Here is a 23,308-nt window from a genome sequence, read left to right as displayed (position 1 = left end):
GAGCTGGCGCAATTCTTCGGGCCTTGCGTTCTCTGTGCTTTTCGAACCCAAGTCGTTACATGAAAAGACGTCGGGCAAATTATTGCAGATCTTCCTCCCCTACCAGCTCGCTGAGTCGAAGTGGGAGGACGGCGTTCGTGGAGGTCGATCTGAATGCTCCGGATGGGTAGTGTCGTTCCAAGTTGCATGATGGAGATCATCGCTAAAGGCAAGCTCCTCTTCATCACTGAAGCTGCTGCGTGTAGATTGTGTCTCCAGCCGGGGGCTCAGAAGTTCCCGGTGGAGACATTGAATGCTATAAGGGAGGGCCGCCCATTAACTCCTGCGTGCGTTCTCGGCAGGCAGCAGGGGTAAAGCCGGTTCCGACCTTGTTAGCGACGATACGCCATTTCTCATTCTCGTAGTCTTGTAGCGCGGTGCGAAGCTTTTGGTCCTAGAGGAATATTCAAGTCAGAATGCTGTGCGCGGCCTTACCATGCCCCGCCGTCTGGCTGTGCTGCATGGCATCGTAGTCAGGGGAGGGAAGAGCACATACCGTTTCGTCGGTCCATTGGGTGGTCTTAGCTTTGAGCTTCGTACAATAGCGCACCTGGAGTGTTCCTGATGATCTCCCCGGGAAGAAATCCGCGATTTGCTTCCATGTTAGGGATTTGTTCTCTTTCAGATCGATCAGGAGCTGGTCGTCTTCGGGTGTAAACTTTAGCTTCGGCCCCCTTGGCCTCGGTGCCGGAGTCGGCATGCCTGCTTGTCCCACGACGCTCGGGGCCCCGCCTCTGTCTCCGCCGTCACCATCACGCCTCATCATCTTGGAAGGGGGTCCTGTATCGGGTAGTCGGTGGTGATGATGCGTAGGAGCCTGGACTTGCTGGGTCGCCTGCGCATAGGCGGTACCCAGAGGAGTCTGTTGCATGGTCTCGAGGTCCGTCTGTTCAAGATCGATCCCGGGAACGGACAAGTCAAGCTCGTCTGGTCTCGGTCTTTTCGGTGCTCCATGGGGCGTATGAGACTGCGTAGGCGTTGTCATGGATGGATACAAAGGAGCGACCACCGGACCCGGAGCGCCGTAGTGAGGCGGGCCCAAGTGCCGGGCGTGGCCCAGATGGTGCCCCGGATCCATTAGAACCTGGTGGGAGTGGTGAGAGTGGTGAGGGTGCTGCTGGTGTTGCTGCATGCCAGGATGATGGGAGTGATGGCTAGTGGGCGGCTCGTGGAGAGTGGGCGTGTGAGCGGCGCCATGATGGAGAGAGCTCCTATGGTGTTGATGATGTGAGGGCGTCGTGTCATAACCATGCTGCTGTTGGCCCTGGTCGCTCGGATGCGACTCTTGTGCAGAATAATCGACATTGTAGTCCCCTACTCGATAGTTGCCCGCCAGCGTGCTTCCGGCACATGGGTCCCGCCAGAGCGAACCGCTCTGGACGGTCGCCGGGCTCTGAAGTGAAAGAATTGGTTGAGCGAAGGCCCTCTCGGGCGGCGTCGGGAGAGGTGAGGGCTGTTGGTGCGACGTTGCGGGGTCGCGATGGTGGTGGTAGTCTTTCAAACTGCGATCCTGTAACAGCGCTATGGTGTCGCCGTGATGAGACCCCCCCTCCAGACTCAACGAACATTCGTGCCCGGGAGGTGTGGAGAGAATTTTCGCGGTATTGCTGGCAGCGAAGGAGAATGGTGTCTAGTGGCAACGGTCAAGCCCTTGCCAGATTTTGTGGTTGTGATGATGACCAGGTTGAATCTAGCGGTAGTGATGTTGGGGAGAAATGAGGAGAAGGACGAAGACGACGACGACGGTGATGATGATGACGACGGCTGAGAAATAAGACCAAGTTGGTGTTGCGGTTTCGTAGAACTTGACTCCCGGTGGTGAAGAGCTATCTGTCTGTCTGTCTGCACGGCCGGACGGATAGTTCCCTTTGACTGGCGTAAGGTGGGAAAAAAATTATTAAGACGAAATAAAGGTCGAGGTAACCATGCTACCCTTTTTCAACTGGTTGTTGTCACGCGCCGTTTAAGCTCACGGGATCTTCCCTTGACTTATTATAAATCCCGTTTGGCCCTGGACAAGTAATATAGTAGTGAAGGGGTCAAAAGAGAGGAAGCGCGGACGTGGGCAAGGGCTGCATTATATCGTCCGATGTGCCTTATCGAAAAGAGGAATAGAGGGCTGTGTGTGGACTCTTGCTCTGGGGGTAGAGAGAAGGGGACGAAGGAGAGGAGAAAAGCATGCATGGGAGGGGTGAGGCGAGAGAAAGAGGGTACATCAACTGCCGCTGCTTTTGTCACCGACATGTCAAGCACATACGCGATTCGCCATGTGCGAGACGTATTCTGTTCCTGAGTAGGTTGCGGAGACTCAAGTTAACCTTGCCCAGTAGGTGATGACGGTAGCATAATTTGGGGATCTTATGCCATGGGTTTCGCTGCCGGATATAGAAGCAGGAGTGCCCCCGGCCGGCGGTGATGATGCAACTGGCGAGGAGGTGGGCGTAACAGTGGCCAGCCTACATAGTATGATGGGCAGACAGGGTCGTCGGGGGAGACAAGCAATGGACCATTTCACAAATCTAAGAAACCTCCGGATGGATTCGATCCAACCCTGTAGAGGGAGGCCGGACGACCCAGAGAGAAAGAAAAAGAGAGAGGTCTGGAAAACGCATGGAAGAAATCCAAGCACGTTCAGCCGAATGAGGGATACAAGCTGAAACGAGCCCTACCATGCGCTCGCTGGTTGGGAAGGGCATAGCAACTAAGCAGCAGCAGTTCAGAAGAAGGCCGCCCATGTTGCTCGGCCCCCTGCTTCACCGGGGAGAGAGAGGGAAGGGGAACCAGGGTGGCAGCTCTTGGCTCAACTCAAGGCAGTTGACTCTTGAGTGCGAATGTATGTGAGCCTGTGTGTGGGTGTGCGCGTGTGCGTGGGCTCGGAAGCTCAAAGTCCCTGGGTCACCCTTCCCCTGGCCTCCGTCCTTGACGGGGGGCTTGCTTTGGGTGGAAAACCACCAGCGAACAGCGTAACTTGGACAGCTCTGCCCATTCTGGAGAATACAGTGGAGTCTGTTGGGGGGCAAACAGCAGGTTTTGGGAGAGAAAATGGCTGGATGAGCACCGAGAAGTCATGCCTTGGCCCTGATGGGGGTATATCTGATGCAGGGAGGGTATACCAGAACCATGAAGAGAAATCGCCGCTCCGGTACGCGATAGGGCCAGAGAGACGGTAAGGTTGCAACAACCACTCGACCTAGTGGGCAGATTGCCGAGGGGTGAGAACAAGGGACTGCCGGGTGAGAAAGACGGAGGGCACCAGCTCAAGCTGGTTGTATCCATTCGCAACGTCAGTCAGAAAGAAAGAAAGAAAAAAAAGACCCTTTCTTTTTTAGTCCTGATCCCCTTTGCCGTCATCGGTGGCAGTGAGGGCCTGCTTCCACGTTCGAGGACCTGGTCAAAAGCTTCGGGATCGATTCGGAAGGGAACTGCAGTGGTCCCAGGAGGCAAATCATCCCGGCTGACCCAAGATGAAGACGTCCGCAGCAGGGGGATTTGCGTCCCAAACGCCAGAAAAGGCGTGTCAGTCGGCCTTCGCCTCGATGTCGATACGGTCAAATCTGGCAGGTCCCACAGGCAGATGCCAATGCTAGAGGAAGAAACAGAAAGGAATACGACTGCGAAGGGACATGGCCGAGATGAGAATGACGGCGGTGCCACGGTTGAGGTTCAGGTTCGGCAATGCGGCGGCTGTTGGACCAGGCGGGCGGCGCGCGCGTCGACTAGATGGGATGGTCGTAGGGTTGACTTGCACCGGACCAGACAAGACTGGTTAGCCTGTGGGGTAACAACTTTTTCCAATGAGGATATTTTTTTGGGGACTTGGGACGTGTGCGACTCAATGACCAGGTCGCACGATGGTGCCGTCGTCGAAACCATGGGATGATAGAGGTTCGCTCAAGGTGATTATTCGTCTGTTTGCATGGGCGGGCGGGCGCGCAAACGTGCACGCAGCCGCCAGCAGTTCGGGTTCCTCTCGTCTTCTCACGAACTTGAGGGCATCCCCATATTGCCAGACGCGTGCGCTCAAGACGCGCACATAGTCTCCCGCGGCCTCCCACTCGACCGTACCACCCCCCCTCTTTCACCTAACCGTGAGCCGGGAATGTGGTGGGTGTAAGCAAAAGGACGGTACATGGCGTAAGAAACCCCCCCCGGCTTTCGGCAGCAAGGAGATTGTGCGACTCAATGCACATCCCAGACTTTCGGTGCTTGATGGTAGGTCGGTCACCAAAAAAAAGGGCCTGGGGAGTGGCTCGACACTCGACAGGCTCGCTCTCTCGCCGCTGGGCAAAGGCGAAAGTCGCAAGTACCTTCCATGGCTCGTCAGGGAGGGTAGGGCCGAACCAGTAGGAAGGGCGCTTGGACGAGAAAACCTGGGACGAAGACTCGACGGGAGGGTGGCCAAGGAGGGCACTCGGACAGCAAGAAGGCGGATGGCCGACGCAGTTTGGTTTGGCGGTACGTTGGAGAATTGGCTCGAGATCCTCGTGTGGGCATGATGCGGCTGGCGCTCGCTCGTTGCTAGTGCTGGCGGCCAAGTTGACCTCATCGAGACATGACGGATCATGGGAGGGGGGGGATATGAAGCTGGAGCAGGGGGTCAGACGGGTATCGCATGAAGGAAACGCGTTTCACGCATACCTGGCAATTAAAAGATCAATTATGCGACCCAGGGATCCCGGGCAATCTTTCTAGAAGGAGTGGGACTCTATTCTAGCGTGTGATGAGGTGCTCACCTTATTTCTTCGTCGCTCAGCTAGGGGGAGGACTTTGGTCTTGGGGTCCCATTCTAGAATTTGAAATCGGTGACGGGGGGGGAATCCTTTGGGGCGGTTCCTGAAGAGACGGACGAAGTGCCGCGAATCAGATGGCTGGGCAGCGGTCAAGTCGGTCGACTCTGTGGGCACGGGGGATGTCGATCAGACGTAAAAAGAGGGCTTGGAAGGTGACGGAGTCGACGATGATGTGTGGTGATGAGGTGGAGATTGGAGGAAATGCAGGGCAGGCCGCAGATGAGATGCTGATGCGCAGTCATGGAGCAGATGACGGATGGGCAGATGAGACGATGAGAAGAGCCCAGGAGGCAGACGAGGCAGTGACGGAGACGGAGAAGGAGACAGAAAGAGAAGAGAGACTCAGACAGGGCCGAGACTATCGAATGACGGGAAAGGTAAGAAGGGGAGGTTCAGGATTCGGAAGGTAGGCGCCGGGGACGGGAGTTGAGTGCAAGACGATTGAAGGAGGAAGAGATTGCGAATCTTGGAAGCAGCGACATGGAAAATGCGATAAATGCAGGTCCGACTTGAAGCGCCCAACACGCCGCAATTTTGATGGTTATTTTTTCCTTTAACATTGAAAAAAAAGTGTGGTTGGTTGGGTCTCAGATTTGGGTCAAGTTCATCTCACTTGCAAGTCGCTTTGCTGGAAAACCAGGTGGAAAGATACATGGATTACCGATATACACTTTCCCCCAGGTGTGCCATCCTGATGCCGAGACTTTTGTCTCGGCTCTTTGTCTGTCCCAGGAAAGAGGAAGGTGCGATCTACAAAGTACAGAGTTATTGAGAAGATAATACCTTCCATGCTTCATTCACGGGCCATGGCAATTTCCATCATCACCTCACTTTGTAGAAACTAGAGATGAGACATGGCAGCCAGGCCAGACTGTCCACAAGCAAGGCTGGAACACACACAGTCCGCATTGAGGGCCAAGCCTCCAGGTTCGACGTGTGTCGGCAAGGCAAGGTACCTCGTGCACGGAGCAAGGTACAAGAATCCGTACCTTACAGACCCCAGGCAAGGTACCTTATCTGGTACTTTACAGGCTTCCTAGTTAGCCGCGATGGTTTGACAGATGGGGCCGGCGGGTGCGCGTCAATGAGGTTGAGTGTCGTTGTGGAAGAACGGACGCAAAAATCCTCGGCTCACGATCCACTCTTTCTCAGGTACCTACCTCCCATACCAATGAATATCCATACCTAAGGTACCTTAGTCTCCATTCTCGGAACTGGGTTACTGCAGTGTTGCGTTCTTGCCTCCGCCTGTCACGATTGTGCCCATCGTCGTGTAGTTCTTGCCGTGCCTGCCCAGCCTTGATGAGTAAGAGAGCGTCTGTCCACCTCTGGAAGTTATGTACTGTCGTCAGCCTGGCCCCTTCTCTCCTTCCGTCCTGACGTAAGGCGGGTGGTATCTAAGGTAAGGTAAAGGGCGCCCTGACATCGGGTTCCTCCCAGATTCCGTCGACCGGGACTGTAAGTGACGGCAAGAACGGCAAGAACTCGCTACCTTAGATGCTCGCTCCTACCTTGCTGTACCCTGCCCTGCATGTTTGCATCTGCGGAACGGAAGATGGAAGGAACGAACAAGACAGGAATATTTTGAATGTGTAGATACTTCGTACTCCGTATAGAAAACTTTGGAGGAAGTCAACGAAATGGAAGTGCCATGTCGATGGTTCCTTCCCGTTCAACACTAGGCCGAGAATGGGCAACCGGCCAAGAAACCCAAGGCAACTTACTACGTAAGTTAAGGTCGGCTGCCTTAGGTTGCCCTCATCTCACGTCTGGTCTGCGCCTCTGGATGACTGTAGCAGTGCAGAGAGATGGGATGGGATGGGATTCTCCATCTTCCATCACCAATGCCTGCCTTTGCGGCTTTGCCAGAGCACATGCATGATGCGACGGCCAACAGTCCGAAGCCCAGATGACCACGGCAATCTTCGTCATCGTTCTCGTCCCGCATCGGAATAGATTGCTATTGCCAATAGTCGACCCCCTCCCCGATGCTGGAGGATGGACCCCGGAATGCCCAAGCACGCCAACAACAACCTACGAATACGCAGGTACCTTGCCATACCTTACAAACACTTTCTGGCCAAAGGTAAAGCATCTTGCATCCGTCTCTACACTAGAGGGCGCGGCGCACCTATTCCACCGACCACACCGCACCACCCGACTGATCCTTTGCTGCATGCGAGCCCCTTACAGAATGCCTGGCTGACTTCTTGCATGCATCGCATGGCTTGCATCTCGGTAGCTCGGCTCAGAAAGGGAAGTGGTGGGTAGGGTTACGATTGCGACTGCCAGCGGTACATCGTCCTCGCCCACGTTCATGGGCTCATTGAACGTACCGATCCTTACCACGCCCTTTTTTCCGCTTCAGCTCTTCATCCACTTTCCGAACCGCGATCCCCCACGAACATGACGCCGCTTTGTGGCCTCGCCTTCGCGTCGCCCTTTTTACCGCATACTTTTCTGACTCTCTTACACGTGTCTGGGATTATCCTCTTCGCCCAGTCTTGGACGCTCGAACCCGCCGCAAAACCTTCTTTCACATTCTCGAGTCCGGACTGTCGGTATACACCAGATGATAGCCGGCGCTGTGCCTGTATGCAAGTTGTTGTTGCAAGCCAGGGCCAGCCGTGGCCGATTCTTGGACCTGCTGGAGGGGCCTCTCCCCGGACTCGAGCCGAAAAAGTCTGCTGCGCTTCAGAGAAGGGGCATCATACGATCAACCTCGTTCCTGTGGCAGCGGTGCCCCTGCATCGCCTAGGGAGCCTCCAAGGGCCCTGTATCGCCTCAGCCCAAAGCTTGATGAACCTTCGTCCGCTTGGCGGTTTGGGTATCCGGTCGGCGGAAGCCGTCTTTTTCTAGTAAGGATATGGAGTACGGAGTACGGACGGTATTACTAATTACCTTGTCTTTGCGTTGCACGGCGCACGTAGGGACATTCTCTTCTGTCTACCTACACTATCCGTAGTCCGAGGTGGCTAGCTACTATACTACACCCCGCACACTGCAACCACCACACTTACAAACTTCCGCAACATGACTTTGTGCTACACCAAAGAGCCGCTTCTTCGTCTTTGTCCAAAGTCTCGCAACGAATCTAAAGCTATCAACCCGTACCCTGGAGCCGAGACTAGCAATCGCTTCCGTCCACCGGGTCCCCCCACTTGTCTCGAGGCCTTACTGCCGCTTGGCTTTTGGGGATTTTTGGAGAAGCCCGTTGAGTCGCGGGTGTTTGCAGGCAACCGGGTAGGGATCCCCGAGGTTGTCACAACTCACACTAAACTTGGTGGGTTTCTGTGCTAAACAGCAGGTCAACCTTGAATGGGCTCCAGGGTTCTCTGTCTCAATTCTCACGAGCCTTCGCTGCTCTTAGTACCCAGTTTCTTGTTCAAGGGACCCGGTCAGCGTTTTCCTTTCGGGGACCCTTCACGAAACCAGCCCTGTCCAAATTACAACACCTGTCCTCCAGCTGAAGGTTAAAGCTGCAAACGTGTCGCGGGTTTGCGCCGGCCTGCCGATTCCGAGCGTCTCCTGAGATCCGCGACAGTCCCTCCACAAGACGTTTGATTTACCTTACGCCACCTCGCGCATTTCGGCTCGACTGACCAGAAACACAAGATCGTGTCCAAGCCTCGCATCAGCTGAGAAAGACGAGCACGATGTCGATACGACAGCGAGCCAGCCAAGGAAATTACCGGCTTCAGCTGACCTCCTGGATAACTGCCGAGAGGAACTTTTTTCACAGCAATCACGAAGCAGAGTCCAGTAACAAAGCAAGAGCCAGAGCCATCTCCGGGCTGCTTCATCTCCACTCACCAAGCCCAATAGTTCGTCCCTACCTTCTTGGAGAGCTCGCCCGATGCAGTGCAGCCTCCAAGTGAGTCGACGGGGGTTGACCCAGAAGTTATTTCGATGTCTTCATGCGCCGCCCTGTGGCTCATTCCACATCTGCTCGCGTGCGGCGTCGACCCTCTCAGATCGCCAATTAAGGCCCCCAAAACAGCCACATCTCCACGACCAAAAATATCCGCTCCTTGCCACACTTTGCTTTTCTCGAACCCTTGTTCGTCCAACGAGGATGCCAGGACGAGCCACCATTCCCGACGGCCTGGGCCAAGAGACGCCCAGTACGGAATGAATCGCCATTGTCAGCCGCACCTAAAGCCCATCCCGACTCCATCTCCAAGGATGCCGCAGGGCGATGACGTTTCGTTCCGTGCTCGCAATCTTAGGACACAGACAAAAACGCCCGAGAGGGACGGAAACGCGTTCGCTCTCCATGGCAATATCTCAACCACGCTGTCGACATATTGGCCATGAACCCCTCCTTATCATCTCTCTACTAACATGCCCCAGTTGCAATATCTACAGGGCAACTAGCCGCTCCAAATCGATCCAAGTAGGAGCGTTTCCGTCGCATCGGTGCTGAACATCTAGCTGCCCGTCCAGGGCAACAAGCAGGGGGTGCGTTTTCCCTCTCTCCTTCTCCCTTCCCGTTCTTAATTCTTGCCCTGGCGCATTAATGCATGAAATCTCCAATTTGCGCGGACCATCTACCCCGCTGAATCAGCGATTAGAATGCCCACCATCTTCAACGGCCTTCCCGCCGCCTTACCATTTGCAGCCCACGTCGTCCGAAGAACAAGCATCGACGTCGCGCGAAAAAGCCAACGGTTGGAGCCGTAAGCGGAATACGGCATAGTAAAGGCCACCACCACTTCAAAGCAGGCGGCAGGAAGTGGACGACATTGCCTCCACAGCTCCTCCAAGGTGACAGCTTTGTCGTCACAATTTGCAGCTCAACTCCCTTCTTGGACCCTGGGCCCGCGTTCACAAGCAGCCATGGTGTGCCTGCGTACCTGTTTTCTGAGATGATCCTTTTCCTTCTCGGCATCCTCCGCCTGTACCTGCATGCAGTCCGCATGCGCGCAATGGGGGATTTGGGGAGAGAAGGGGGGCTGACACGCAGGGCCCCCTGCCGGCCTTGCTGCATCTCCTAGATGAGTTTACTGCATGGAAGCCTTGGAAGAAGTCCACGGAAATTTCTATTCATGGTAACCACAGCACTTCGTACACTGTCGCCGCTGAAACTATTCCCATCTTGGAGACGCGCATGAACGGCTTGTTATGGGAGGCGCAGCCGCTCTACGTATGTAGTGTACGTACGTTTTGTTCTTATGTGCGACTGATAATCCTCACGTTTATCAAATATGGCCATGGTTTACAGAGTAAGGAACGATAACAGCGGCGAGGGAGCTTTTCTGCTCAATCGACGAGCTCCCACATCTGGCGGTTTGGTAAGGTAGTATGCTCATCCTGTGCAATTCCTTGACCATGTTCGTGAGAAATTGACTTTTTCTTACCAAACGATCTAGATGGAGATGGAAGCAAGGATAGAAGAAGTTACTGTCAGGCAGTTGGCACCACGTTTCTCTTCACTCTCTCACACAGTTTTGATGTTCGCTTGCGATTTCTGTGACACCCGCCGCCGCCGCCGAGCCCACTCAACATGTCAAATGCAAAGTGACACTTGGTTGACAAGTCATGGATTGCATGATGACAGAAGAGGAAAAAAAAATCTCCCCTGATCTTTTTTTTCTCTCGACTCTTTGAAAAATAATACTCGGACAAAAAAAGTACAGTTTGGTTTCAAAATAAAAAGAGCCTGGGCTGTCAAAACCTATCAAACGCCGCTTATTTGCCTTTAATCGCACACATGTTCGTTCCTCCCCCCTTCCCCCCTGCCCGCGATTTCATCCTTCCCTCCCACCGCTCGCTCACCCTTCCCCTGGCGTGATGCTCGCGTTTCCCGAAACTGCCCTTCTCCCTGCTCGTCTCTCTTCTCTTCTCTCGTTCTTGAGAATCCACCATCGTAAAACATTCTGCCCGGGAATCGTGGTGCCCCCGACCTTAACGTTCCTTCTCGCCATCCAGGAAAAGACATGTCCCGGATACAATGCATTAAGTTTCCCATTGATCAGCCACCCCTCCCCATCTCTAGCCTATTTTTGTGTGTTTCTTTTGAGCGTGTGTGTATGTATACGCGTGCGTGTAATGTCCGTTTTGGGTAGATGAAGGGCTCTCTCTCGGTAAGGCAAAACTCCTCAGCCTCAGCCTCGAAATGCCCATCTTCCCTTGAAACGCACAACAGCGGCCGCGTGGACGAAATCTTGTTCTCCACCACCACCACCGCCGCCTTAAGCACTTCCTTAAGCGAAGTTGTCAGTCCTGTCGACCCAGATATCCTCGAGCTCCGCAAAGCTGTGGAAGTGCACGGGACGGTGCTGGTCGCTGTAGAACGGCAGCGGCGTATCGAGCTTGACGTGCACGGGCTTCTTCTCCATGCCCGCAAAGGCCGAGCCCATGAAGCTGTAGTTCCACATGCCGTTCTCGGGCACGAGGAAGAAGCCGCGGAAGCGCGGGCTCAGCAGGAGCTTGCGCTTCTCGCCCATGGTCGTCGTGAAGCCTTGGGGCTGGTCGCTCTGCGTGTCCCTGTTCTCGGCACCCCACTTGTAGCCTGTGGGGGTGAGGCCCCAGGCCGAGAGGGAGACGGAGCCGGGGGTGAAGGCCACGTTTACGGTGACGGTGTCGTGCTTGTCCCAAGCCGAGCTGTGGGCGTCGAGGAGGCGAGCGTGTTCGGTGACGTCGGCGGCGGACATGTAGGGGAGTTCTGCACCCGAAGCGGTGTGGATTACGCCGAGGGGTTCCATACCCTCGAGGAATTCGTGCTGGGGCAGCTGTTGGGGGAGCTGGACGTTGCGCAGGCCACCGATCTGAGGGATCATGACGATGCACTTGATTTCCTTGACCTGGTCGTTGTCCGGGGCGGAGGATCCGTAGAGATAGCCGGCGACCTGGACGCGGAGGTCGGCGATAGTGATGAAGCGCTTGAGGATGTTGTTAGGCATCACGTATGTGATCTCCTCGAGATCGTTGTCGACAGATGAGACGTAGATGTTGTTTGCCTTTGTGCGCAGGTTGGACGTGGCGATGGCGCGAGTGCGCCACTCCGTCTTGGACGCGAATGTCTGCTGCTCGAATTGAGACGTTGTTGTGACGATGATTTCCTCGCCGTGGACGTTTTGTGTCTTTGTCGTCACAGCCGTCAGCTGCTGCTGCTCCTGCTGTTGCTTCTCGATCTCGGCGGCCTGCTGGCGTTGCATGGAGGGCGCGGAGATCTCCATACCCAGAATGATGTCACGGACTTCGCTGCTAGTAAGACTCGAGACGTTGACGTTGTTCTTCTTTCCATAGTCGTTCAGGATAAGATCGCGCAGCTGCGTCTCGACCTTGATCCAGTCCTCGTCGGAGAGCGTCGGCCAGATGTGGTGGTCCTGTGTGATGACCGTCTTGTCCGGACGCAGGATGAGCTTGGTCTTGTCCGGGTTGACGTGGAGGGCACGCAGAATCAGTATCAGACGGGAGAAGGCGGTGTATGACGAGATGCTCTTCAGCCACTCGTCGTAGAGGTTGAAGAGTACCATCTGCGGCTCGGTAGCGCGAAGAATCATATCTCCCAGCTTCTCGACCTTCATGGCTGCCTGGAACGGAAGTTGCAGCTCGGAGGCTCTAATGGCAATATTGGGGAAGTCGAGCAAATGGACTTCCAAGGGATCCAACAGACCCTTGCGGGTGACGATGAGCTGCTTCGGCTGCTCTTCCACGGGGAGAGAGCGGATGAGCGCCGCTACTTCTTCGGCTGTCTTCCACTTTGCCAACTGTCCAAGACGCTTCTGACCAGCCCAAACGCTCGTGTGAATAATCTTCAGGAACAGCTGACCGGTTCTGGGGTTGAAGATGAAGATGGCACCGTTGATGGGCTTGGTGGTCAAGTTACCCTCAAAGGTCTTGTGAATCGTTACACGGTAGACGTTGGTATCGTCAATGAAGAGCTGCGTCTGGTTGCTGAAGAGTTCAGAGTAGTTCTGAGAGTTGAGGAACTCCTGGTTGCTCTCAGAGGCGTAAAGCTGCAGACCCTTGCGGATACGCTCTCTCAGGACGTAGAGAGCGGGGTTAGCCTTCATAACCTTGGCCATGGCCTGCTGGATGAGAACCTTCAGACCAGGGAAGTACATGCCGTAAGCAGAGTACAGGTTGTAAGCCAGATCGATACCAATCATGAGACCGGTTGCTGAAGGATAGATACTGGCACTGTCCGTGGTGTAATCAAGGTACTTGGCACGAGTGTATCTCTCAATGTCGTGAGAATCGTAGTCACCATATCTGAGCTGGACATCGATCCAGAACTTGTTCGTAGTGGTGGGCTCGATAACATCCTTGGTGTCAAACAAGGGTGAAGGTCGAGTGACGTTCCACTTGTGACTAGCGAAGAGAAGAATATCGGCGCAAGAACTGTTCATCTTGTAGGACTTTCTGGGATGAATCGTCTCCTTCTGCACCGTCTCAATTCCGAGGGACTCGAGCTCCTGGTCAAAGACCTGACACAAATCCATGACGACCGACTCGTGGATCTTCTGCCACAAATGGGCGCGGAAAATCTGGATGAGCGAAATCTTGAGAGTAGGGATCTTGCCGTGTAAGAAGATACCAGTCAGATCAAGCTGGACTTGGAAACCGACGTAGACGTTGGCTCTGTTGATCGTAGGTGACCACCAAAGGGTAAAGCGTCTGTTGGGGATTTGGTTCAGACCGGACCGTTGAGCGTTTGTCAACTTCTTGAACTTCATGGATTCTGTTGCAAAGTTAGTTAAAATGTTTGAGTAGGGATAAACACTTGAACTTACCCTCGAAACCGCTTGCTCTTTCCCAGAACAAGCCTTCCCATGATGGGAAACCCGTTGCTTTGAACAGCGTGTGCTCGAGGATGGTCTCGACACCACCAAGAGCTTGGATAACATCGGTACGGTAAGCGTTGAGGTTCCACAGTTTTCCGTCGTGCCTCTGGCTAGTCCACCAGAAAGGGTTGTTCTTCATGAGCTGATAGATCTTGAACTCTGCGCGAGCGCGGAATCCCTTGTCGAAACTCAAGGTGCTTCTGTCCTTCTGGAAGAGAGTGTTGATGCGCGGCAAGCCACGATCCCAACTATCCTCCAAGTCCTCAAGAGTCAGACGGCGGTTCTGCTGGTTCGCTTCCAATCTCTTCTGTGAGTATTCTGTCCAGACTCGCTGCGAGTCAATGAACTCGGCCTCCCACGGAATAATGTAACGGAAGATATTGGGGATGAGCGTCTCCTCGTCATGCGTCATTCCGGCGCGGTAGTGCGTGACGCCAGTGTCAGTCTGCTTTGACCAACGCTTGTCACTGGCAGGGATCAAGATGTGCGATCCAGAAATCATGCCCAAACCTCCCAGCTCCTTGGGCGTGTAGAACACTGCCGGAGGGAAACGAGAGGGCATCTTGGAGTTCAGTCCGATCTTGACTCTTGTCTGAATCTTGGTCTCACACTTGACAATAGTGTCAAGCAAACTGACGGTAGACACTGCTGCCTCACGATAGTACGTAAACAGCGCGATCAAAGCAGTGTTCCACTTGTTGGCAATCTTGGTGAAGGTTGTCGAACCCGATGACATGAGAATTTGACGGATTCGGTTGTTGAACTTTTGAATGTCTTCTTCCGTGACTTGAAGGAAGGCGTGCGCCGTCCTCTCCTTGCTCGTGTTGTCAACCAAGGACCAGACACTGTCCTTGACTGAGAAATCGTCATTCTGGTTTCTGCACTTGGGCAGAATGCGAACCTCGAAACCGCACATCGAGAACAACAAGTTCGGGTTGTCACGACTGTAGACGCTGGCGAAGCTGTCATCCCACTCGATTGTCGTAACAGAACGAGGCAGACGGTTCTTCAGATCCCAGAAGACGGCTCTGCCCAGGTTGACATCGTGTCTCATGAGGCGCATACGCGAGTCACGAGGCCAGCATTTCTTACTCTTGTATCCAATGACGTTCTCAAAGTTGGGATCAGGCTGCTCAGTGAGGAAACGTTGAATGAGATCTCGGGATTCATCAGCTGTGAACCGCAAGAAGACCCAGATCTTGTCAATGTAACGGGTGTAGAGACGGATGGGGTGTCTTGTCTCAGTCTCCCTGTCGCGGAACTGAAGGAAGTCGTTGGGGCTCTGGGGAGGACCCGCGATCTCACTGGCACGCTGAGGGCCAAGGAGAAGGAGGTCGAGCACGAGACCGTAGTACTGGAAAACGAATGCAGAGAACTGCAATCCACGGATCATACCGTAGCTGTTGACATGGTTCATGTCCTTGTACGTCAACTGGACGTTGTTCTTTGCAGTAATGTAATCCGCAAGGTTGTGATCCATGATCAGCCGGAGCAGAGAGTTGAGCAAAGTCAGCTCGATCTTCTCGTATACCTTGGACAGCTCCGTTTCGATCATGACGTTGCACTCTCCATTCTCAGTCTCCCACACCTTGTCGAGGTTGTTGATACCTTGAGCCCACTTGTAGGTCAGGAGCGGCGGTACTTCGGAGTCTGAAGGCTTGATCCACGCGGGGAACAGGTGGCGCTGGTCGGCCTGGTACCAGAGGTACTGGTCGAGATAAGCATCGCTGATCTTCTCAATGGGTTCAATGTCATAGACAGGGTTGATGGTGCTGTAGTTGTCGTTCATATCGATGCCGACTTCCTTGAAGGCGCGCTGGGTAAGGAGGAAACGCTTGATACGCTCCAGAGTGGTGCCGGGACTGTCATATGCCTGCTCAATCAAAGCCAACTCCTCGCGCTGACTCTGGTTGAGACGGCCCTTGACAGAGTAAGCTTCTCGCAGGCGCTCCAGTGCCAGAATGAGAATCTTTGTGTCGTGCTTGTAGGACACACTGGGGAAAGGGATGGGAGAGAACTTGCGAGACTCCAACCAGTGAACAGTGGTGGTGTAAATCGCGACAGCCTCTTCTGAAGAAACGTAGGGACCGTCCTTCATGTGGTTGTGCTGTCTCTCTTGCTCGGCCTTGAGCCACAGTCGGGTGAGACGTCCGACGTTCTTCTTGGCCACCGTCTTGTCAACCGTTGCGCCGCGGCGGATACGTTCTCGGTTGTAGTGAGCGACAGAAATCCACCAGTCGGCCTTCGCCTTTACATAACGCAGGATGATGTTCTCGATGGGTGCCGGCAGACCAGGCACCTTCCAGGGGATGTTACTCTTCCAGCATCTCCATGCCTCAGACAAATGCTGAAGGACAGTGTTGACCTTGTTTTGCTTGATACCCTCGGGCATCATATCCATCAGATCAGCCATCACGGACGCACGTAGCTCGAGATCAAAGTGAGACTCCACACGCTGCTTGGTGACTGTCTTGGCAACACCCTTGCTGTGGCGACCCTCGAACTGACGGGACAACAGGTTTCCGAGCCACCTCTCGAGGAGGGGAATAATACCACGCATGAAAAACAGCCAAACTCTCCAAGCGGGGGCCCAAAAACCGCAACCAGGACCCTTGCCGACGGGAGCGGAGTTGAAGCGGTAGTAAATCAAGTGCTTCAAGTCCTTGCAAGAACGAATTTGGTGCATCAGCTTGTACTTGTAGCGGTACATGCCGGTAAGCTGGCCGACGTGGTTGAAAGCATATAGAATGCCATCGGCGAGTTGGAAGGCGTCGATATTGCCAAGGCGGTACTGCACCTGGGCATCTACAATAAGCTTGGTCAAACGCAGAATCTCACGCATGAGATGGAATGCGTTTCCGAAACGGGATTTCTTTCGCTCTTTGGTAGTCAAGGTCTTGACGGGCTTCAAATTAAAGTTGTAATCGAGGTGAAGATAGGTCAGATTCTTGCGGTGAATAAGGAGATTGAGCATGTTGAAACCCTGTCTGCAGACTTGAAGACCAGCTTCAACCCAGTCAATCTCAGTCTGCTGGAAGAATTTTGTCTGCTTCAGGTTGCGCATCAGGTTTTGGTTTTGCTGTGCCTTGGGCTTCTTCTTGTGTAGTTCATTCAAGACGAAGTTCTTGAGCAGCTTCTGGTAAGAGACGCGGACCTTGACAGGTGGCTTGTCGGAAGGAGGATGCTCCAAGTACCATTGCTTGATAAGAGGGACATCCTGAGCCCGCACCATGCGACCTGACCGACGATCGAAGGGGAAAGGAGCCCACCACAACTCAATTGCCGACGCTGTGTCCTCGTTGGTCAGTTCCTCCTCTCCGAGGAAAGGCTCAAATTCGACAGGGAGTTCAAATGCATCATCCTCGGGCTCCTCATTGTTGCCGGGACCAAAGATTTCATCCTCGTGACTGATAGTGAGGTTCTTTGGTGCCACCGCGCGTGAGGAGATGGGGTGGATTCTGCGGTCAAAGTGGAAAGCGGGAAGATCGGGATTCTCTGATCGCTCAAAGACCACCTGGGGGTGAGAGTGCCATGCTAGATGCACACTTCTTGGAAGGGAGTTGTACAAATAGGGGTAAGCCACCCGGAATTCTGTGCGAATAGCGTTTCTGAAGATGATGCGGTCGATGGCGTTAAACTCTCCGAAGTCCTCATCGTTGGGATCGATATCCTTGTACAGAGGCTCGAACCGTGGCCCACCGGGGAGGGCAACATTGAGGGCCTTTCCAGTGAGGAAGCTCCTCAAATCGAAGAGGTGGAAGTAATTCTTATCCACCACGTCAGAGATGAGAGGTCGACTCAATCTGAAAAGCGTTGCCATTTGTTGTAGGTTGAGGTTCCACGACCGGTAGCTGTCTCCGTTGACATGAGGAGTATCGAGTAGTGGCCTGTAATCATAGAACCACTCGAACACGGCGGCATCCTCCTCTTCGTTCAGCTCCATCTGAATAGGCTCCAAGGGCTCAACATCCTCGATGTTCTCGGACCAAGACAGAGGCGGTTCTTCGTCGTCGAAAGGGGGGAATCGCATGCGCTTGAAGAGACGTCTGTCGGCCTTCTCCTTCCTCATAAACGTCCACATCATTGCCCACTGCGCAAAGAAGACAGGCTCAATGACTCTTGGGATCTCATTGACCAACGTCAAGCAGCCGTTGACATGGTACAGAACCTTGACTTTCCTGTCAGACTCCCATGGCATTGGCATATTTTCGAGAAGCTTCATGACAGCATGGGGCATGAACTTCAATGCACCAAGGTAACTACGCTTATCGCTGGTGTACTTCTTTTGCGACACATCACCAATGTCCTTGACGATCTTGCGCAGGTGCTCAGGGGGCATATCTGCCTTCTGTGTCTCCACGAAGCCACCCTTGCGCTTCTCGCCGAATCGGTTGCGCTGATTTCGAAGCCATTCCTTCTTCTTTTGAGCGAACTTGGCGATCTGGGGATCGGTCGGAGGGCGATAGCCAGGCGGCGGGGGAGCTGGTGCGGCTGGTGGTGGAGGGAGGGACGATGATGGAGGAGGAGGTGGCGGCGGAGGAGGACCCCATCCGGGGGGTGGTGGTGGTGGAAAGGACATCTCGACTCGATGGTTGACTCGTCTCGCGTGGGTGGGTTGAAGGAGGTCGTCAAAGTCGAGGAGTCGCAGTCGCGACTTTCAAGACGCGAAAGTCGTAAAGGAAGACGCAGCGCAATTCGACTCGATGCTCAGTATCGGTCTTGAGCTACGCTGGGATGATGAAAACTCGGTCGGTGGCCTCGCGGGAACTCGCGGCGATGAGACCAAGGGCGCAATGTTGTTGGTATTAGGCGTTGGGTGATGAGTTCATCGACCTTGACCTCGCCGCGCCATCGAAATTTTTGGGTAATGCAGCTCTGTCCCAGGACGAGGAGGCCGATTGATTCTGCGCTAGCCTGTTTTGGAGAGGATGGATCACGTGAGGACGTGAGCTCGAGTTTCCTGCGGCGCCACAGATAGTCCGGTGGGCAAGAGCTAGGGAAGGATCCACTTCTGATGGGTGTGGCTGGTGCGTTCAGAGCCTCAGAGGTGAGTCGAACATAGGTAGGCAGGCAGGCAAGGAAGGCACTCTCCCTGGTGAACCAAAGGAAGTGCCTGAAACTTTTCTTAGCGTGGCTTTTCTCGCTGCCACCCGTCAGCTCCACAAAGCCAAGCCAAAAATTTCCACAAGTGCCGCAACACAACACCCCGCTGCCACCTGGACCACGGTTTGCCAGCTGTTGTTCGCTAAACCCTCCTCCCCCACCAAAAATTCCCGTCAAATTCTTGCACAACCCGAATTTGAGGAGCCCCTCTCGACAGGTTGACCGAAGACCCCCCGTGACAAGTCCCGACGACAACACAACTTCCGTCGATCCCGCGCTTCCCAGTCGCATCAGCCAAAACCGTCGCCTGAACGAACCGAAAGCGATCGCCAACATGTCTCGATTTTTCCGCGGCGGAGACGACAGCTCCACCGACTCGTCTTCCGACGAGGAGGAGCTTTACTCCGAGGAGGAGGAAGAGGAGGAGCAGCAAGACCAGGAGGACTCTGATGAGGAGGAGGAGGAGGATGACTCCGACTCTGATTCCGACGACAGTGATGGTGGAAAGAAGGCCGGTGCCTCGCGTTTCCTTCGCGATGCTTCCTCAGAGAGCGAAGACAGCGAAGACGAGGAGCGGGTAAAGGTCAAGAGTGCCAAGGACAAGCGTATCGAGGAGCTCGAGGCGACCATCAAGCTTATCGAGAACGGCCAAAAGATTGGTGACTGGGCTTCCATTTCCACAGGTAAGATACGACGGAATAAATCGACCACGAGATGCTCTAGACACGGGCGCTAACGTCCACGCGCAGAATTCGACAAGCTCAACCGCCAGGTCACAAAACTTCAAGAGGGTGGCAAGACCCCCAAGGTCTACATCAAGGCCGTTGCCGAGCTCGAGGAGTACATGAACGAGGCTATTTTGAAGCAGAAGGTCACTCCCGCCAAGAAGGGAATGAATGCCACCTCTGCCCGTGGATTGAACGCCGTCAAGCAGAAGATCAAGAAGATCGTCAAGGACTACCAGTCCCAGGTCGATGCCTACAAGGCCGACAAGGATGCCTTCATGGAGTCCGAGGAGGAAGAGGAGAAGCCCGCGCCCAAGGCCAAGAAAACTGCCCGTTTCGTCGACACCACCGAGGAGGCTGCAGTGGGCGATGACGATGAGGGTTTTGCTACCGTCGGAAAGGGTGGCCGTACTCTGCAGTTCACCCCTGAGAGCATCTTCAAGCACCTGAGAGCCATCATGGAGACTCGCGGTAAGAAGAACACCGACAAGCAGGAGCAGATCAAGATCATGGAGAAACTCAACGAGATCTCCAACACACCCTACCAGAAGATCCGCGTCCTCCTCACCCTGGTCTCTACCCGCTTCGATTTCGGTTCCGGCGGTGCCTCCTACATGCCTGTTGATCACTGGAAGGCTGCCGAGAAGGAGCTGAACTCTCTTCTCGAGGTCCTCGAGCAGAACAAGGACTACATTGTTGTTGAGAACGCCGAGGAGTGGGATGATGATGAGAAGCCCCCCGCGTTGGAGAAGGGCCAGAAGTACATCAAGGTTCCTGGAAGCATTGTTTCCTACGTCGAGCGCCTCGACGACGAGCTCACTCGTTCCCTCCAAAATATCGATCCCCACACCTCCGAGTACATCGACCGCCTTACCGATGAGGGCGCCCTCTACAACACCATCTTCCGCGGCATGCTCTACTACGAGTACCTCCGCAAGGATGCCGAGCTCGAGATTCCCCAAGAGAGCATCAACCGTGTTGTCACTCGCCGCCTCGAGCACGTCTACTTCAAGCCCGCCCAGGTTGTCAAGATTCTCGAGGACAACTGCTGGAAGAACGTCCCCTCTACCGTCGAGTCCGTCATCACCCCCCGCGATCAGGCTCAGGATGCCAACAACCTCGTCAACGTGCTTTGCAACTACCTCTTCACCAACGCCGAGGGCATTCTCCGCGCTCGTGCTATGCTGTGCCAAGTTTACTTCCTTGCCCTGCACGACGAGTACTACAAGGCTCGTGACATGATGCTCATGTCTCACTTGCAAGAGAATATTCCTAACTTTGACGTCCTCTCTCAAATCCTCTACAACCGCACCCTTGTCCAGGTCGGTCTCTGTGCTTTCCGCCAGGGTCTCGTCTACGACGCCCAGAACACACTGCAGGAGATCTGCGGCAGTGGTCGCCAGAAAGAGCTGCTTGCTCAGGGTGTCATGATCCAGAGATACAGCCAGGTTTCACCCGAGCAGGAGAAGCTCGAGAAGCAGCGCCAGCTGCCCTTCCACATGCACATTAACCTCGAGCTCCTCGAGTGCGTGTACCTTACCTGCAGCATGCTGCTGGAGATCCCCCTCCTGGCGCAGACTGGCTCCTCCCCCGACGTCAAGAAGCGTGTTATTAGCAAGACTTACCGCCGCATGCTCGAGTACCACGAGCGCCAGATCTTCACCGGCCCTCCCGAGAACACAAGAGACCACGTCATGCAGGCCTCCAAGGCCTTGGCTGCTGGCGAGTGGAAGAAGTCCACCACCTTTATCCACAGCATCAAGATCTGGGACCTGATGCCCAACACCGAGGACATCAAGACCATGCTCTCCAAGCAGATCCAGGAGGAGGGTCTGCGGACATACCTCTTCACCTACGCTCCCTTCTACGACACCCTGGCCGTGGAGACGCTGAGCAACATGTTCGAGCTGGACGCCAGCAAGGTCCTCGCGATCGTCAGCAAGATGATCAGCCACGAGGAGCTCGCAGCGTCCCTCGACCAGGTCACATCGACCGTCATCTTCCGTAAGGGCGTCGAGCTCAGCCGTCTGCAGAGCCTCGCCCTTACCCTCTCAGACAAGGCCAGCGCGCTCATCGAGACCAACGAGCGGACACTGGAGCAGCGCACCCAGGGCTCTGCCAACGCGTTCGAGAGACAGGGCGGCCGCGGCGGCCGTGGCGGACGCGGTGGCGCGAGGGGCGGCAACAGAGGAGGCGCGAGGACGGGCGGCAACCCCCAACGGCAGGCTGGTGGCACTCAGTTCACGGGCGGCGCGCTGGGTGCTGCGGTCCGGGGTTGAGAGTGAGAGTGGAAGAAGAAGAATCGAAACGGGGGTGGGTTCCTGGGGTTTTCACGCTTGTATCTTGCATTAGGGTTGGGTTGCTTAATCCAAAATACCGGCCGCGCGGGGTTCCAGAAAGAAAAGAGAGCCTTGGCTGGTTAGGTGTTTGTAGCTTCAGGGAATAGAAGCTGATAGAGTTACGTCACGTCCAACGATGCAGAGTGTGTATGAATGTCACGATTTAGCCGTTACCACGATTGATGGCCTTCCCTGGGCGTATTCCCAATATGTTGCCATCGTATAGTAAGAAGACACTGAGTTTGAGACTTTTTTCCGCGAGCAACAGCGTAATTGTGATTCGTGCGGGCGTCCCAAAATGGTTATAGGCTTCTTCCCCTCGTGAACTTCGAGATGTGTACATGCCAAATTCGCAAACAATTGGGTTTCGGAGAAATCTCCAACGGAATCCAATCCCACACCCCCTCAGCCTCAGTCAAACTCTGACAACACCACATTCCACAATCACACGAAATCTGCCTGCTAAGCCGCCGAACGGGATGTAATCGACGACTTTCGTTCTGGGAATAGACGACGACCCTTCTTAGACTCATTTCCGAGCCTCGACACCAACAACGGGTCTCAGGATCCATCAAATAACCCGCCTTGCTAGCTCAATCGGTAGAGCGTGAGACTCTTAATCTCAAGGTTGCGGGTTCGACCCCCGCGTGAGGCTCAAATCCTCACCGCGATTGGCAAAGCCACTCTTCGGGTTAATATTTTTGCAGTTTCTTTTTGTTACAGATTGTTGAAGATGCGTCTACTTTTGTGTTTTAGCACTTACGCGTAGTGCAATTTTTGGTGGCTTAGATGCTCTTCGGCTCGGCGTGGAGGCAGGTAGGCAGAGGTAGCCAGGCGTTTGACTTATTGGCCTTGCTTGGGTGGATCGAAATTGTAGCGCAAGAATTTAGAGTTTGAAGGGTTTCCGTCGCCGCTTGCCGAACGTGGCCTCTTCGGCATCCGTACATATCGACTATATTTTTCGACGTCATAGGTGCCATGAGACAGTCTCACTTTCCTTTCGGCCACGAGGTTTGTCCTTGTGTGGTATGACATAGATTGTGACGATGACTAGTCACGGACGCGTTCATCCGTACTTATAAAGTTCCTTCCGTCTTTTAACTAATGCCTTCACAATCCCAACTTGAGTCCTCACCAACTCGACTGAATACCATCATCGTGCCTCTCGTATTCTTGCTGTATGAAGTATGGGTCAGGCTAATCTACACCAAGATCCATGAGAGAACGAGGTTGACGAGAAAGTTGAGTCAATCACGGAGAAGAGAGAGAGAGAAGAAAAAAGACTTAGCCATTAGATAGTTCGATAAGATAGCGATAACATTGTGCACAAAGGTTCGCAGAACTAGTATACGCTTTCCGAGAGCTGTAGTCCATTGAAGTATCAGATAAATGACAGTATCCCCAGATGCAGTTCTGATTCTCATTACAGTGGGGGTCTTGGCCAAAGTATATACGGAGTAATTCGAACTCCCGGCACTGCCGGTCAGGGGATCGGCTCCCACATCAGTAATTCACAGGTC

General features: G+C 54.3%; 4 protein-coding genes across 4 annotated transcripts; 2 read left to right on the top strand and 2 right to left on the bottom strand.

Moving 5' to 3' along the window:
* Window positions 1-295: 295 nt before the first annotated feature.
* Window positions 296-1,607, bottom strand: CTAM01_05637 (MYB DNA-binding domain-containing protein; the record flags this gene model as incomplete). The annotated part of the gene is made up of 3 exons (XM_060521667.1): window positions 296-433; window positions 536-1,549; window positions 1,602-1,607. 3 exons carry the CDS (start codon window positions 1,605-1,607, stop codon window positions 296-298), a joined length of 1,158 nt encoding a protein of 385 aa, XP_060383881.1.
* Window positions 1,608-7,235: 5,628 nt separating this feature from the next.
* Window positions 7,236-7,688, top strand: CTAM01_05636 (uncharacterized protein; the record flags this gene model as incomplete). The annotated part of the gene is made up of 1 exon (XM_060521666.1): window positions 7,236-7,688. One exon carries the CDS (start codon window positions 7,236-7,238, stop codon window positions 7,686-7,688), a length of 453 nt encoding a protein of 150 aa, XP_060383880.1.
* A 3,347-nt stretch (window positions 7,689-11,035) lies between these two features.
* Window positions 11,036-18,200, bottom strand: CTAM01_05635 (PROCN domain-containing protein; the record flags this gene model as incomplete). Its single annotated transcript, XM_060521665.1, has 2 exons — window positions 11,036-13,518; window positions 13,571-18,200. The coding sequence occupies 2 exons, from the start codon at window positions 18,198-18,200 to the stop codon at window positions 11,036-11,038; spliced, it is 7,113 nt and encodes a 2,370-aa protein (XP_060383879.1).
* An 858-nt stretch (window positions 18,201-19,058) lies between these two features.
* Window positions 19,059-21,728, top strand: CTAM01_05634 (eukaryotic translation initiation factor 3 subunit 8; the record flags this gene model as incomplete). Its single annotated transcript, XM_060521664.1, has 2 exons — window positions 19,059-19,407; window positions 19,474-21,728. The coding sequence occupies 2 exons, from the start codon at window positions 19,059-19,061 to the stop codon at window positions 21,726-21,728; spliced, it is 2,604 nt and encodes an 867-aa protein (XP_060383878.1).
* Between the last annotated feature and the right edge of the window lie 1,580 nt (window positions 21,729-23,308).

The sequence above is a fragment of the Colletotrichum tamarilloi genome, assembly GCF_030869305.1.
Source record: "Colletotrichum tamarilloi strain Tom-12 chromosome Unknown Scaffold_14.1, whole genome shotgun sequence".
Classification (NCBI taxonomy): domain Eukaryota; kingdom Fungi; phylum Ascomycota; class Sordariomycetes; order Glomerellales; family Glomerellaceae; genus Colletotrichum; species Colletotrichum tamarilloi.
The sequence above is the reverse complement of the archived record's forward strand: the minus strand, read 5'-3'. Positions and strand labels throughout refer to the sequence as shown.